The sequence below is a fragment of the Mytilus edulis genome, chromosome 11 (assembly GCF_963676685.1).
Source record: "Mytilus edulis chromosome 11, xbMytEdul2.2, whole genome shotgun sequence".
NCBI classification, from domain to species: domain Eukaryota; kingdom Metazoa; phylum Mollusca; class Bivalvia; order Mytilida; family Mytilidae; genus Mytilus; species Mytilus edulis.
In genome coordinates this window covers 19,241,340-19,256,929 of record NC_092354.1, presented here as the reverse complement: position 1 = coordinate 19,256,929, position 15,590 = coordinate 19,241,340, and the positions used below count along the sequence as shown (strand labels likewise).

At 31.0% G+C, this 15,590-nt stretch overlaps 1 protein-coding gene across 1 annotated transcript; it reads left to right on the top strand.

Moving 5' to 3' along the window:
* Window positions 1-767: 767 nt before the first annotated feature.
* LOC139495271 (uncharacterized) lies at window positions 768-5,996 on the top strand (the record flags this gene model as incomplete). The annotated part of the gene is made up of 6 exons (XM_071283546.1): window positions 768-1,346; window positions 2,079-2,266; window positions 3,160-3,226; window positions 3,951-4,166; window positions 4,689-4,818; window positions 5,825-5,996. Coding segments are annotated over exons 1-6 (1,212 nt in total), but the record flags the coding sequence as incomplete, so codon positions are not given.
* Between the last annotated feature and the right edge of the window lie 9,594 nt (window positions 5,997-15,590).

Genomic DNA, 15,590 nt, shown 5'->3' with positions numbered 1-15,590 from the left:
AAAGTAAGTCTCTTAATAATAGAGAAACAAGTCTGCAAGATTTAGCTTTTTATTCGATAAGGGATTTGCTCATTGTTGAAAGCCGTGCGATGACTTTAATTGTTTACTTCTACGTAATCTAGTGTTTCGCTCGCATTGTAAAACGTACACTGTATCCTTATTTCTAGCGCAAGCAAAATGATATATTGCTTTGGGAGTATTAAATTTAAGCGTAATTCCCATTAATATCAAAATATTTAAGGCTTTCTAAAATAAAAACCCTTTTTTGCTTTGCTTCTCTGAAATGATATTTTGATTAAAAAAAAACACAATATATATACAATATAACTGCATTATCTTTGATTTCTTAATACTGATGGTCATTTGCGAACCTTAAATTTACAAACACGTTAAGGTAAACATAGTTGTACATTGATGTAGTACACGAAGCAGTTATGTAATTGCAATTTTATACTTTACAAATTGAGATATTCCTCTTTAGTATCGTGCAAGAAAGTACGTATCGAGTCAGTTTATTTCCATAATATTATACCAGGTAAATCTGTAGTGCAATGACTAGAGCAAAAGCTTATCAACCTTCTGATGACCTAATCAACGTTTGCTCTTGTAGCGTAGTTTCTCATGAAAAGGTCTTTAATTAGATTATTGTTTGTTTTTTTTGTGTTTCTTTTCGTTTGTATAATCTTATAAGATTAATGCAACGTGAATTAAGTTTAAGGGGGTACAGAACGCCTAAGAAAGATAACTCTTGTGCTTTGGTCTAATTCATTGCAGCGTTTTAAAATAACATTGCAATATGCAAGACTTTTAAAGATCCAGATCAGAATGTTTACTTGTTGCTAAGAGCAGACGATCAGGCTATTGTTGTACTATTCCAATCTATATATAGTTTAAAATTTTTGCTTAAATGAACCAGGAAAGAGATGTAACAGGCAAATTTGGTAAAGCTAGTGTTAAAAAGAATAAGAGGTCAAATTTTTTTAAATGGTCAAATGAATTAAAGCAGAAGGACCCTGAGGTAGTTGGAGTATTCAATGACCACTCCAACTACTTTCATAACCACACAGATATAGCAGCAGAGGCTGAATTCACTGACCCACTTTATGGGAAACAACAGTCTTGGGGTTTGGGGAGGAGGATAGTTGAATTAGATCTCCTCGCAGTGGGAATGTATTGCTGTATCTGCAAGTCCCCTCTTCACCTGTCAAATACAGTAGGAGAAAAGCTGTTTGGTTTAAGTGGAATTATCATGATTCGATGTGATCTTTGTGCAACAGTCACTGATGTCCAGACAGGAAAAAGAGGACCAACAGGCAGTTATGACATCAACACAAAAGCAGCATTAGGTAGGTTTACATTTAGAAAAAAATACAATTTTTAGCATAAAAAACCTAATCAAGTTTAGCTAGAATCTTCCATAAATGTAGCTAGTAATAGAGAGTCCCTTTGTACTTCATACAGATTTAAGATACATAGTATCTGATTTAATGCCCTTTATGGGCCCTGTAATTTGGGAAATAAAAATATTCTATTCTATTGTAGACTCATGTATTGTACTTGTAAGTTGTATAAATTTTATAAGCCCTCCCCCACCCCACCCCCCTAAGGCTCCAGTAAGAGGAGGCATGTGTTCCAGTTATGCTACAGTGATCCCTTTAAAGAATGCATCATTTTTTTATTATATAATAGGAGGGACCAGGCCCCTATATTTTTTTATTACATTTTTAAATCATGGTTAACTAAGAAAATATGTCTTTGATTTGGTAAATGAAATGTATTTCTTTTCAAACATTAACCATGAATACAAATGATTTATACAAATACCACAATGCCATCATTAAAGCAGAAACTAAATGTACAATAATGTATACACCATGCACATGCAGACAACCCTATTCTTTTCTTAAATTGTTCTTATGACAAATCCAGTGCAAAAAGTATATTAATCACCAAATGTCTATTTATAATATATTCAAAAACCTTCAAAAATGTCTCATACCTTAACCTAAAACTTTGTTTAGAGAAAATTACATGCATTTTTAATATATCTTTTTTCTTACTATCTTTATGTGTTTCAGGAATGATACATGCAGGAATAGGGCCTACCCATCTACAAAACTTTCTAGCTGAATGTAATTTGCCATCTATCAGTGAAAACACTCTGAGGAAGAAGGAGAAGGAGTTAAGTAAGCAGATTGGGGAAGTTGCAAACACATCATGCAGAACTGCACAGGAAGAAGAAAAAGCACAGAGTACCAATAATAATGTAAGTTTAATAAATATAAATTTATGCCTTGAAATGAAGAAAAACAATTTTTATTTTAATGAAACATGGTGTGTAACATCATTTTTGGGTTTAATGTATTTTCTGCCAATCCAAACCATTGTTTTACAGCATAACAGAAGATCAAACTTTTAACAACTGTTTTCAGTCAGGTTTCATGCATGTTAGCTTACTATATAATATATATATATTGACTGCAAAACTATAGACCAAAGGGTATAAAATATGGACACTTTATGAAAATTAGTCAGAATTCCTTTATGATACATTGTATGCACTTATATACCTGATTTGATGTTCCTGTTCTAATATATATAGTTTATATAGACTATAAAATTGATTTTAATTACTCTTTTTTATTAAGATATTTTATTCCTACAAATATCCAATATATACCATATACATGTATATTGATTCATATATACATGTATATTTTATTTTTTTTAAACTTTTATAAATCGTTGTTTGGATGGAGAGTTACAAGTCTCATTGGCACTCATACCACATCTTCCCATAGCTATATAAATCAAACATTTTACATTAAAAAAACTTTCTACCAATTAATTTTTAAAAAATTAGGAAGAATAAAATATTTATATGTGCACAAAAAAACTACATCAAAGTACATCAACTATTATTATAATATGCAGTTGCAATTACATAAGATCATCTCTAGATTTCCTATGTCTATGTGTGTTAGGAAATGGTGTTCTATTGAATGTTTTATACAAGAATAAAAAGAATAAAATGGTCATTAAATTTACCCTGACTTACAGTCTGTCTATAGATACACTTTCTTTCAAATTATATTTACATGCAGGCAGATATAATATATATATATATATAATACTAGAAATAAAATTATATTTTGATAGGTTGAAGCTAGTTTTGATGGTGGTTGGCAGAAGAGAGGCTCTGGGTGGAATTACAATAGTAATACTGGTAAGAATGATGTTTTCAGTAAAACCAGTTGAAACCAAACTTAAAAAATCAAAGCAATCAAGCAATAATTTACTCTTAAACCTCCAGTTTATTGAAACAAAACAAAGTAATTAAATATGGTGTTTTTTTTTGTTACTGTATATGTTATGTCTGATTTATTAATGCAATGAGTTTGAGAAAATATATAGGAAGATGTGGTATGATTGCCAATTAGACAACTCTCCATAACAGACTAAAAAAAAATAGAAATTAACATCTATTGGTCACCCTACAGCCTTCAACAATGAGTAAAGCTTATACCACATAGTCAGTTCTAAAATGCCCTGAAATGACAATGTAAAAAAAATCAAACTAATAAAATAATGGCCTTATTCATTTAAAAAAATGAATGAAAAACAAATATGTAACACATAAGCAATGATAACCACTGAATTACAGGCTTGGGCAGACATGATACATACATAATGTGGTGGGTTAAACGTGTTATCAGGATCCTGACCCTACCCTAACCTGGAACAGTGGTATTACAGTACAACATAAGAATGGACTATAATAATCAGTTCTGGAATTTTTTTGTGCACATATAAACTATCTAACTGCACATGTGAGCAAACTTATTTGCATACAATTCTTACGTGCATCTCATGTGCTTCACATGTGAAACTCATGTGCTTTTGTTAGCAATTTCTGTACGGGATAATAATTACATTTAAACTTTCTACAGGACACTCAACCTTCATTGGAAAAGAATCTGGGAAAGTACTGTCTTTTGAATTACGTAGTAAAGCATGTAAGACCTGTGAGTACCACCAATCCAGGAAAGAAACTGTTCCAGACCATGACTGCCATTTGAATTGGCATGGATCAAGTAAAGCTATGGAGGCGGACATGGCTGTTACAATGGCTCACAGGTTGAAAGATGATGGATGTGAAATCAAAGGTTAATAATATCTTTACAATAAAGCATCATTACAGTTCTGTTATATGATGAAGCCAAAAGGTGTTACACTAAAGTGTTGCCTTTGTGATTTTGACAATGCCATTCAGGTTCACATCTTTGATAAGCTAACTTAAGCATGTTCCAGTAGGTCATTTCTAGGTCAATCAAAAACTACATCAACTATTATTATAATATGCAGTTGCAATTACATAAGATCATCTCTAGATTTCCTAAGTCTATGTGTGTTAGGAAATGGTGTTCTATTGAATGTTTTATACAAATTCAACATTAAGTTAGGTCAGAATGAACCATGAACCATGAAGAAGATGTGGTATGATTGCAAATGACCCACAAAAAGACCAAAATGACACATACATTAACAACTATAGGTCACGGTACGGCCTTCAACAATGAGTAAAGCCCATATGGTATGTTTGTCATGTTTAATGAAAATTTCAATTGCCAATTTTTTTCTGGTCCTAAATTTTAGTCCTTTATGTATATTCTCAAGTTCTGTTTCAGTTGTGCATGCAGATAATGATGCATCAACAACAGCAAGACTACAAGTTGAGTTTGACAACATTTCAAAAAAGGACGACCAGAACCATGTCAAAAAGGGAATATCTACAAGCTTGCATAATATTTCTAAAAGGTATATACTTCTGTTAATCAATAATTTTGGAAAAAAAACAGCAAAGAACAAACCTTTAAAAATACAGACATGTGGTTTAAAAAAAAGTTTTGTATGTACAAATTTAGATTTTTATGTGACCGCAAAAACATTTTTTGGCTAGATAAGCGTATTTGATATTAAGGTGGTACCTGATACTACAGGGAGACAACTCTGTAAAATCAGCTGAACGTTTTAATTACGTTGTGTTGGAAAGGATATATCAAGCTTCTCATTGATCAAAATTAGTGTTTGTCAAACTGCTATATAACCAATGTATTTTTTATGATTAAATGGTTGGTTCAAATTTTTAATTTTTTTTTATATTTTTGTCATTAAAGGGCCGTAAATACTTTGTCAAAATTTTATGAAAATTAAAAGAGCCAAATTAATTTCAGTGAAAGTGTTGGGTACCACCTTAAGTTGTTGTAGTCGTCTGAACATATTTGGTTTTTGCACAATAATTTTAGTATTTATAAGTGAATAGAAATCTATCAGATATTGCAAACAACATTAATGACAACAAAAGGATGGTTGGAATTGATTTTGGAAGTTTTGATTCTAGGGATACTTTTATATATGCTGAATCTGAACATGTCAATAGATTTTAAATTATGGTCCCTGTTTTTAAGATGCACCAAATTGGGGTCCAAAATTAAACAGAAATTAAATAAATGGGGTTCTTTAATATGCTGAATCTAACCATGGATTTAGATTATTGATATTTTGTTGTCTAACTGGTCCACATTGAAGTCCAAAAGGTCCAAAATTGATTTTTTGTTATTCAATAAAAAAATTTAATTCTTGGGCTTCTTTGATAAAAATTTATATATTCCAACATCCAGACTTTGACATTTTGAGCTTTAAAAATGCCCCTTTTTATTATACTTACATTATTTTCATTGATATGCATAATTTTTAAAGAGTTATTGCAACTTGCAGTTTAATGTTCTATGCATGCACATTTATTTAATAATTTATATTGCAGTTACAGGGAGTTACAGAAAGATGAAACCAGGCAGTACATTTTGAGATGTTTTATGTATGCAATAAAAGGAGGAGAGACAGAAGATGACATCAAATGTAATCTGGAAAGAATTGTGCCACATGTATTTGGTAGTCATGAAAAATGTGAAGATGTTGACTGGTGTACATATAACACATATAACACAAATCCTGAAAATTTCAAGTAAGCACAATAACTCATTTTATTGTATAGCAATATAATATTTCCCACAGAAAGTAACCAAAAGTTAGCGTGCAATAAATTCCATTATTGCACTAGTGCAATAAATCTTAAAAATTCATAACGTCATCAACGACAAAATATTAGTTTAAACCAATTTTTATTTTCAAATATTATATTGCTATACAATAAAAGAGTTATTGCATGAATATTGTGAAATATTGTCCCTCGTAGAACAAATATTGCACTCGCAAGCTCGTGCAATAAAAAATTCTACTCGGGACAATATTCCCCAATATTCATGCAATAACCCTACAACATTCATGCAACTAACCCTATAATATTATTGAGGATTATCAGCAATACAAGATCTAATATGAGGCAATGAAGGAAATAGTTTGACATCTTCTATTTAGGGTTATTGCCCATAGGGACCATTTTTCCATTTTTGCATTTGCTGTAAATAATGATAAATTATAATAGAAATCTGAATTTAAAAAAAAAATGATGAGCCAGTCAAATAACAAGTCAAATATGGTTAATATACTATGAAAGATAGAGAGAAACTAAATAGACTAAACAATCATTAATAAATATCAACAAAACAGAAATTTTTTCATATATTGTTTGAAAAGTTTTTGGAGTGTCCTTTGTTGATTATGCACATTGGACCAAGGTGAGCAACACAGGCTCTTTAGAGCCACTTTTAAACTCTACATAAACTAATTGTCATACTTGCAGTATTGATTTTTTATTTGAATTTAGGTACAAAAGTCTGCCAAACGGGAAACCACTGACATCTGATGGATTAAAGGAGGAGTTAAACAGCTTAGTCAGAAAGATGATAAGTAGGAGTGAATCCATAACTGATTTAGGATCAACACAAGCCAATGAAAGTTTTAATCAACTTGTATCAGTAAAGGCACCTAAAGCAAGGTATCTACAACAGTATTCACAAAGAGCTAATGCATGACATGCCAATATGTGTATGCAAATTGGGTCTTTTCATTTTGTTGTAAAATCCCCAACAAAAAATATATCACCTTATGTCTGTTTGTCCATATGCCTTCGAAGAGCAACTTATCCTGAACAAATGGACTGATACTGATGAAACTTTACACATTTGGACTATGATATGAATATGACTAAGTATAATCTATGTCTGAAATATTTCAAGGGAGATAATTGAACTTACAAATGTTCTTGGTTTAATGTGGGACAGAATAATTATTTTCTTTAGTGTTTGAATCGACTCATAGTTATAGTTTGACTTCTGTACATACTTTATAATGTTTAGTAATTTACAGCTTGTGTGTACTCTTTACGAATATTCATGATCATATATATAAGTTATTGCATTTCATAATTAATTTGTTTTTAATTTATATTAATCAATATAAAGTATAAGGTATAACCACAAAAACATTATCCTGATTTAGAGTAATTTCTCGCAATTTGATTGGTTGATATTGTTCTAATAAATTTAAGTACATTTTTAAATTACATCAATTGGAGTTATCTCCCTTATACCATTGACCAAATAAAAAAAAATTGAGATGCTTTATAGTCCTAATATTTTTATTTTTTTACAGTTTTAGTTTCAATATCTGAAATATATTTTGCTGATATTGTCCTAATATTGAATTTGAATATGATATTATACTGCAATCAGCTATTTTACTATACAGATAAAGCTATACGTATAAACGTATTAGCTTTATACGTCAATGACCCCAACTAACCTATAAGCCCCCGTCATCAACAACGTCACGTCACGACCATGACAACGTAAAGTAACAATGGTCAAACTTTTATGAATTTAAACTTTTATGTCTTCAAATTGGTTATTTATATAACATGGTTATCAAATGTTATCAATTAAGTTCATTTTCCCTTTCTAATTCCTTAATATGTCAATGTTTTACCGCCTGGACTACGCTCTTATGGAAATACCCCAAAATGGTACCCCAAAAGGGAAATTCCAAACACTTTTTTTAACAATTTTTGTTACATAGTTTTTGTCGAGCCTGCAACTTTTGTTGCAGAAAGCTCGACATAGGGATAGTGATCCGGCGGCTACGGCGGCGGCGGCGGTGTAAGCTCACTTCTCAAAAGCTTTATATTTTAGAAGGTAGAAGACCTGGATGCTTCATACTTTGTATATAGATGCCTCATGTTACGAACTTTCTGTCAGTCACATGTCCAATGTCCTTGACCTCATTTTCATGGTTCAGTGACTACTTGAAAAAAAAGTTAAGATTTTTTGTAATGTTAAATTTTCTCTTATTATAAGTAATTGGATAACTATATTTGGTATGTGCGTACCTTGCAAGGTCCTCATGTCTGTCAGACAGTTTTCACTTCAACACTTGACCTCGACCTCATTTCATGGATCAGTGAACAAGGTTTAGTTTTCGTGGTCAAGTCCATATCTCAGATACTATAAGCAATAGGTCTAGTATATTCGGTGTATGGAAGGATTGTAAGGTGTACATGTCCAACTGGCAGATGTCATCTGACCTTGACCTCATTTTCATGGTTCAGTGGTTATAGTTAAGTTTTTGTGTTTTGGTCTGTTTTTCTTACACTACAAACTCCTCAGAGTCTGAATTGACCAGTTTTTGTGCTCGACCAGTAAAATCGAGCACACATTTTACTCGACTAGTCTCGACATTGTCTCGACTGTACTTAACTGTACTTAAGTGTACTCGACTAGGTCTCGACTTTACTTAATTAGTCTGATTCAGTACTTGATGATCTTTGTGTAGTCTGAAATGGTCTTGACCAAGGCTCGACCTGTCTTGACTAGTCTCGACCTGTCTCGACTAGTCTCGACTCAGTCTCAACCAGTCTCGACCTGTCTCGACTAGTCTTGACCTTCAAATTTAGTTTTGACTGGTGTAAATCAGCCCATCTAACTAAATTAAATATTGATCTTACAAAATTCAAGCTTATTAGGTAGTTTGATTTATTGCTGTGAAATGAAAGAATTTAATTTTACAATATGTAAAAAAAAAATTATTATAGAAAAATTCAGATAGGCATCTTTAATTTTTTTTATAACTTTTTCAAATCAACTTGGATTTTCATCAAACTATGCAGATATCTTAGATATATATCAAGCTTACTGAATCCCATTTCATTTAGTTTTTTGTTGTATTGCTGTAAAATTTAAGAATTAAAGTAATTTTGGTAAAAAAAGCTAGGATTTGCAATTCGGACAAAATAGAGATAGTACACTTTAATTTTTTTAATAACTTTTTCAAATCAACTTGGATTTGCATCAAACTATGCAGCTATCTTTCATATATATCAAGCTTACTGAATCCCATTTCATTTAGTTTTTTGTTGTATTGCTGTCAAATTTAAGAATTAAAGTAATCTTGGTATAAAAAGCTAGAATTTGCAATTCGGACAAAATAGAGATAGTACACTTTAATTTTTTTAATAACTTTTTCAAATCAACTTGGATTTTCATCAAACTATGCAGCTATCTTACATTTATATCAAGCTTACTGAATCTCATTTCATTTAGTATTTTGTTGTATTGTTGTAAAATTTAAAAATTTAAATAATCTTGGTATAAAAAGCTAGGATTTGAAATTCGGACAAAATAGAGATAGTACACTTTAATTTTTTTAATAACTTTTTCAAATTAACTTGGATTTGCATCAAACTATACAGCTATCTTACATATATATCAAGCTTACTAATACCCATTTCATTTAGTTTTTTGTTGTATTGCTGTAAAATTTAAGAATTAAAGTAATCTTGGTAAAAAAAAGCTAGGATTTGCAATTCGGACAAAATAGAGATAGTACACTTTAATTTTTTTAATAACTTTTTTCAAATCAACTTGGATTTGCATCAAACTATGCAGCTATCTTACATATATATCAAGCTTACTGAATCCCATTTCATTTAGTTTTTTGTTGTATTGCTGTAAAATTTAAGAATTAAAGTAATCTTGGTAAAAAAAGCTAAGATTTGCAATTCGGACAAAATAGAGATAGTACACTTTAATTTTTTTAATAACTTTTTCAAATCAACTTGGATTTTCATCAAACTATGCAGCTATCTTAAATGTATACTAAGCTTACTAAATCCCAGGTCATTTTGTTTTTTGTTGTATTGCTGTCAAATTTAAGAATTAAATTAATCTAAGTCAAAAAAGCTTCGTCAATGTTGTTACTACACAATCACCCGGTTTCGTCTATATATATCACCCGGTTTTTTTGTTTTTTTTTAACAAACAATTTATGAAAAGAAACTTTGGCACGGATCTGAACATTGTCTTTCGAGAATTTAAATATATATTTATTGTAAAGTAAACTTGGCCTGTTAAAATCTATTTTAACGGGCACTTTTGGACATAGTTAATTATGATAATACACATTTTCCTGATGAAAGGCGTATGACCCTGATTTCACTTAACTTCAAACTAATTTTAAATGGAATATAAATACTGAATAGCAAACACTGGTATCTAATTATTTTGTAACATTATTATATTTTCTTTGTTTATAATATTAGTATCTAAAGATGAAAAATAAAAGGATGTATTTTGATTGTGCCATAATATTAATTTATTATAATATATTATATACACTTAGTTTAAAATATTTACTATCAATTATTAATACATTTATGCATTCAATCATTGACGAACAGTCCCAAACCGACTATAGTCTATACTGTTCTGCTCATATTAATCATGCATGCAGTCCTGTCAGATTTTCTGGTACTATATATACTGTGTTACTTGCGCACTAAAGAGAGTTTTCACACTTAAGCATCCATAACATAGCAGTGAGATTTGTAACTTTCTCCCCGTTTCTGGTAGGCACATTTATTTTCATAGGCATGTTTTTCACATTATTTTTACAGTTCAAATTAATTTTTTGTACAGTTCAAATTCAATTGAAACTTCAAGATAACTTTCGAAAACAATATCTGACAGTTTTGTATTTTCAATGTGAATAAAAGTTGGTTTGCAAAACATGACCGTCATTTATATCTAAGTCTTATTAAGAAGAAGTGACGGTAACCACTTATCCCATAAACATTGACAATGAGACAACTTTCTTTTAGACACAAAAATTATGTTGAATTAATCAAGTTTAGGTCAGCGTATGCCTTAAACAATGAGAAAAACACACAAACTGCATGAAAGCAAGCTATAACTTGGCCCTAAATTATAAATGTAAAATAATTCAAACAAGAATACTACCTGCCTATTTTATGTTCAAAACGCATATGGTATAAAGCAACCAAAGACAACCATGGAATTACAAGCGTGTGATTCGGGAATGGACTGAGTAAAAGTGTTGTCGCTGACAACTTGTATCATAGTTAAAATTATCCCTTAAATATAATAAATATACATGTATTCGCAGTTTACTATGAAGTCCACTATCACTGAACTAGTATAAATATTTATTAAGGGGCCAGCTAAAGGACGCCACCGGATGCGGGAGTTTCTCGCTTCATTGAAGACCCATTGTGGCCTGCGGCTGTTTTCTACTCTATATATGGTCGGGTTGTTGTCGATTGGAATTTGTATGAACTTTTCATGTTGATAGACATTTTTAAATAATCTGTTGTTTTTTTATTAAGATAAGCTGTCCTGAAGTTACGGTGCGACATGTTTATGCTGGACAGACGGATAGATAGACAGACAGACGGACGGACGGACCGAATGACTGATAGATGGAGGAACGGACGGATGGAAGGACGGACGGACGGACGGACAGACGGGTGTATACAATAATACGTCCTGTCAAAATTGGGACGGGCGTGTAAAAACGCAAAGAAATGGTAAAAAAACTCGTAATTAAAGGTCAATAAGTTTTATTAGAATATCGGCCAAGTCGATTTATTTGTATATTTGTCTGCCTTATCATTTTTGCTATATAACTTTTATATATATTTGAAAAAAAATGTATAGAAATCGATAAAAAGAACTTGATATTCGGCATTTATTATAATAAACATAATCCAACTCACATAATCCGATTTCCCGGGTGTCCCTGTTTTCTCATTTCTTACAATATTTTAATTCGGTATACACTTTATAAGATAAGTGGCGAATCTAGATGACGTATAGGTTGCACGCCCCGACCCCACCTTTGGTTGCCAAAACTATATTGATTCCTGTATTTAACGATTTTATAACGCAAAAATTAATCAAAATATTGTTCGACTCGCTAGGCTCGGCGGTATGTAAAAGTTGTTCGAATTACGTCCACTTTGAAATAAACTGAATCCGTCTGTCCGTATATATTGTCAAAATATATTGACCAACGTCAGTGTACGATCATCATAACACAACGGCGACAGTACAGACTCGTTTTTTTTTTAGTAATGTTAACAAAATAATTATTATTGAATTTTGTCGATGACCAGAGACTATTATACTAATTTGGACATAGCAGTATAGTTACAATAAGGGATAAAAAAAATATTTTAATGCATGGTAGTTGTAATCCTACATTCATTTTCTATGTCGATTATGCATGCATATACAGTTGTCTTATTATCAACGTTTATCCTTAAGAAGATTTATTTTTAACGATTGTAGAAAAGATTACATACATAGAATGATTAGATTACTTATAAAGGTGTCCATCCTTTTGTGCGAGAAAATCACATATCAGTGTGTTTCGATTTTTAAGACCGTAAACTTTAATTTCAAATTTAAACATGTTCAACATATTTTCCCATAACTCATATAGAAAACGCATATTTAGAGAGCTTTAATCTGAATATGCTGTTAAAAAATTTCGGAATGCAAAGTAAATTAAAATATTTGTGTTCTATAAGAGTAGGAATTCAAGTTTTTGCTTATTATTTATTTGAATCTGAGACTCATATAAATAATAAGCCGTTGTCCGGTGAACGAACTTGTTTTCCAACGACCCACACAACTCCTTTTGAACGCTGAAGTTAAATAATCAATTATAATGTAATGCGATTATGATTTTTTTTATTTGACCAAACCGGGTTATGCATTTTGAAATCTATGACGAAACCGGGTTGTATACAATGACGAAACCGGCCTGTTCCATTTTGACATGACCCATTTCTTTCGTTCCATACACAGAGATACAATTATGGAGATGCTCATAATAACTAAATTTGCAATCTCCGTGTCAATATCTATCTTCCCGTACCTTTCTTTCCGTACAATGTGAACAATTTAACGAGAAATTAAACAATTTCGAGGCAAGGTTCACTCAATTCGTCATTTTGACATGCATTTTGACTTATTTCTCCGTTAATATAGAACGGTTGTAGAAAATATTGCATCTCACAATAGAAAAAAGTTGTATATGTATATATATTGTTCGATATCATAAAAAAAAATAAAAAAATAAGGAGAAACCTAGCTTTCTTCTGTCTATTAATGTTCCGTCATTGTGCCGGATGTTAGATACCATCGAGTCCGAACAAATTTTGCCGGTGTGGTTTAGACACAGTGATATATATATATAAGAGTTGCTGGATGTTAGTTGATATTACTAATGTTGTTTTAACTGATCGGGCGGAGCTTATTGTTTAATTTGCATTAGGACAGTCTATTTGAAGATGTGTGTGATGATTCCCGTATAATCATTATTGAAGTCTTATCACCAATCAGTGTCACCAAACGCATATACAAAAGAACATGTATGATATGGAACGATTAACTGGACACTTCATTGATGAGTTTATCCCGAAACTCCTGTCTATAGATGGACTGGTCTTAAATAAACAAACTGCCTCAACCCCGCCCAGTCAAGTGAAATAAATCAAGTAATAGGTGTTGTTTAACATATCTTTTCCCTTATCAAAGAAAGTTACACTAAATCTCTCAGGTTCACTAGAATAATTGCTGGTTATCACTTTATTTACTCTTTGTTAGAGGTTATCACTCTTAGATATTAAGATTTAATTAACATATATCAACAAGGTGTTGTTTTGATAAATGATGACGAAAATTATAAACACGCGACATGCGATGTAAAACTTTTTTAAATACGAAAAATACGCAGGCGATGAGTTTTTAGACAAATAAAACATTTTTTTAGGGTTATCATTATTCATTGTATGTTAATTTTCGTGGATTTCGTTGGTACTGGGGAGGCATCAAATTAAATGATCAAATTTGTTAAGGAATGTATGTAGACTTTGGTTAAAATTAATCTTATCGTTATTAGGGATAATGTATAGTTGATATAATAATCAAGAGTTGACTCTTGTTTAAGGCAAAATCTCGTGAATTAGGCAAGTTACGAAAAAAAGTTTCCTGTTAACGATTTTGTTTTTCCACCTCAGATCTGGCAAACCCCAACGATTTTAACCATTCGATTGAAATGATATAGTAAATGTGCATAACATTTAAGGAAATTAATTGATTCCATCTATTTACATGTTTTAATACCATTATGCTTTAATATCTACAATGTGTGTCCGGTAGTTTTAGTAATATTAAATTACTAAATATTTATTTTGATATAATACTTAATGCCGATTTTTTTTATTGTATGCTTAACATACGGTGAGTGATCTCGATTTTATTGCCTTAAAATGTGTCAACAATATAAAAACATTACGTACAGAAACATACAGAACTACCAAAGTAACGGCTTCTCAATATTTAATTGTTAATCCATTGAAGTTTTCAACCGCAGATATTATTTTACAGTAGCGAGTATTTTGAAATCATTGTAATTTCCCTTATACACAACTATGTTCGCATATGCAATGACCTAATTTTCAGTGTTGACTTATCTGCACTTCTTCTTTAATTAAGGTGAAATGGGTCAGATTCCACAGAATATTATCGGAACAACAGTGCCGGTCTTTTAATTTCAGTTGTCAAATTTTGGCTTTTACTTAATCTAGAAGAACTCGTGCCTGACAAAATTTGCAAAACACTGTTCTTTTTACCTCATACACCTCTTTTATAGTTTAGCGTTTAGTCGTATAAGTTGCCAAAATCCGATTTGTCGACGCCACTGTTTTGTATAGATAATTAAAATGTCATATTTATAAAACAAAAAACAAAAAAAAAACCGATAAAATATTGACACTTAATTGAAACAAGGTCAGTTGTAATGTCACTTTCACAATATGAATATGAACATGTTTAAATATTTGACATAAGATGACTATTATGCAAATCGTTTTGGTAAAGGCTTATACAGCTTTACCAAACAAAATTGTATACGTACATTTAATCTTGTTTTGAAAAACGCAGATGTATCAAAAGACCTATTGTTCAATTTAAAGATATAAATTACAAAATTTCAACATGTGGCTGTTTTGACATTTTCAATGTTTTGCATTACTATAAGGTGTTTGAAACCCTAATTGTAGTATGTAGGACAACATTCGTAAACATAAATATTAATGCCAGACAGATTGTAATCTTCTGGACATCTGAATGATTTTGTCTGGTACAAATGTACATTTTAATACTTTTTGATTTTTGAAACTTAAGGTACCTGACAATTTTGCCTTTTCCTATAACATGTATAATGTTTGTAAACTTTCCCGAAAATTCATAAATAAATTTTTTTTCGAT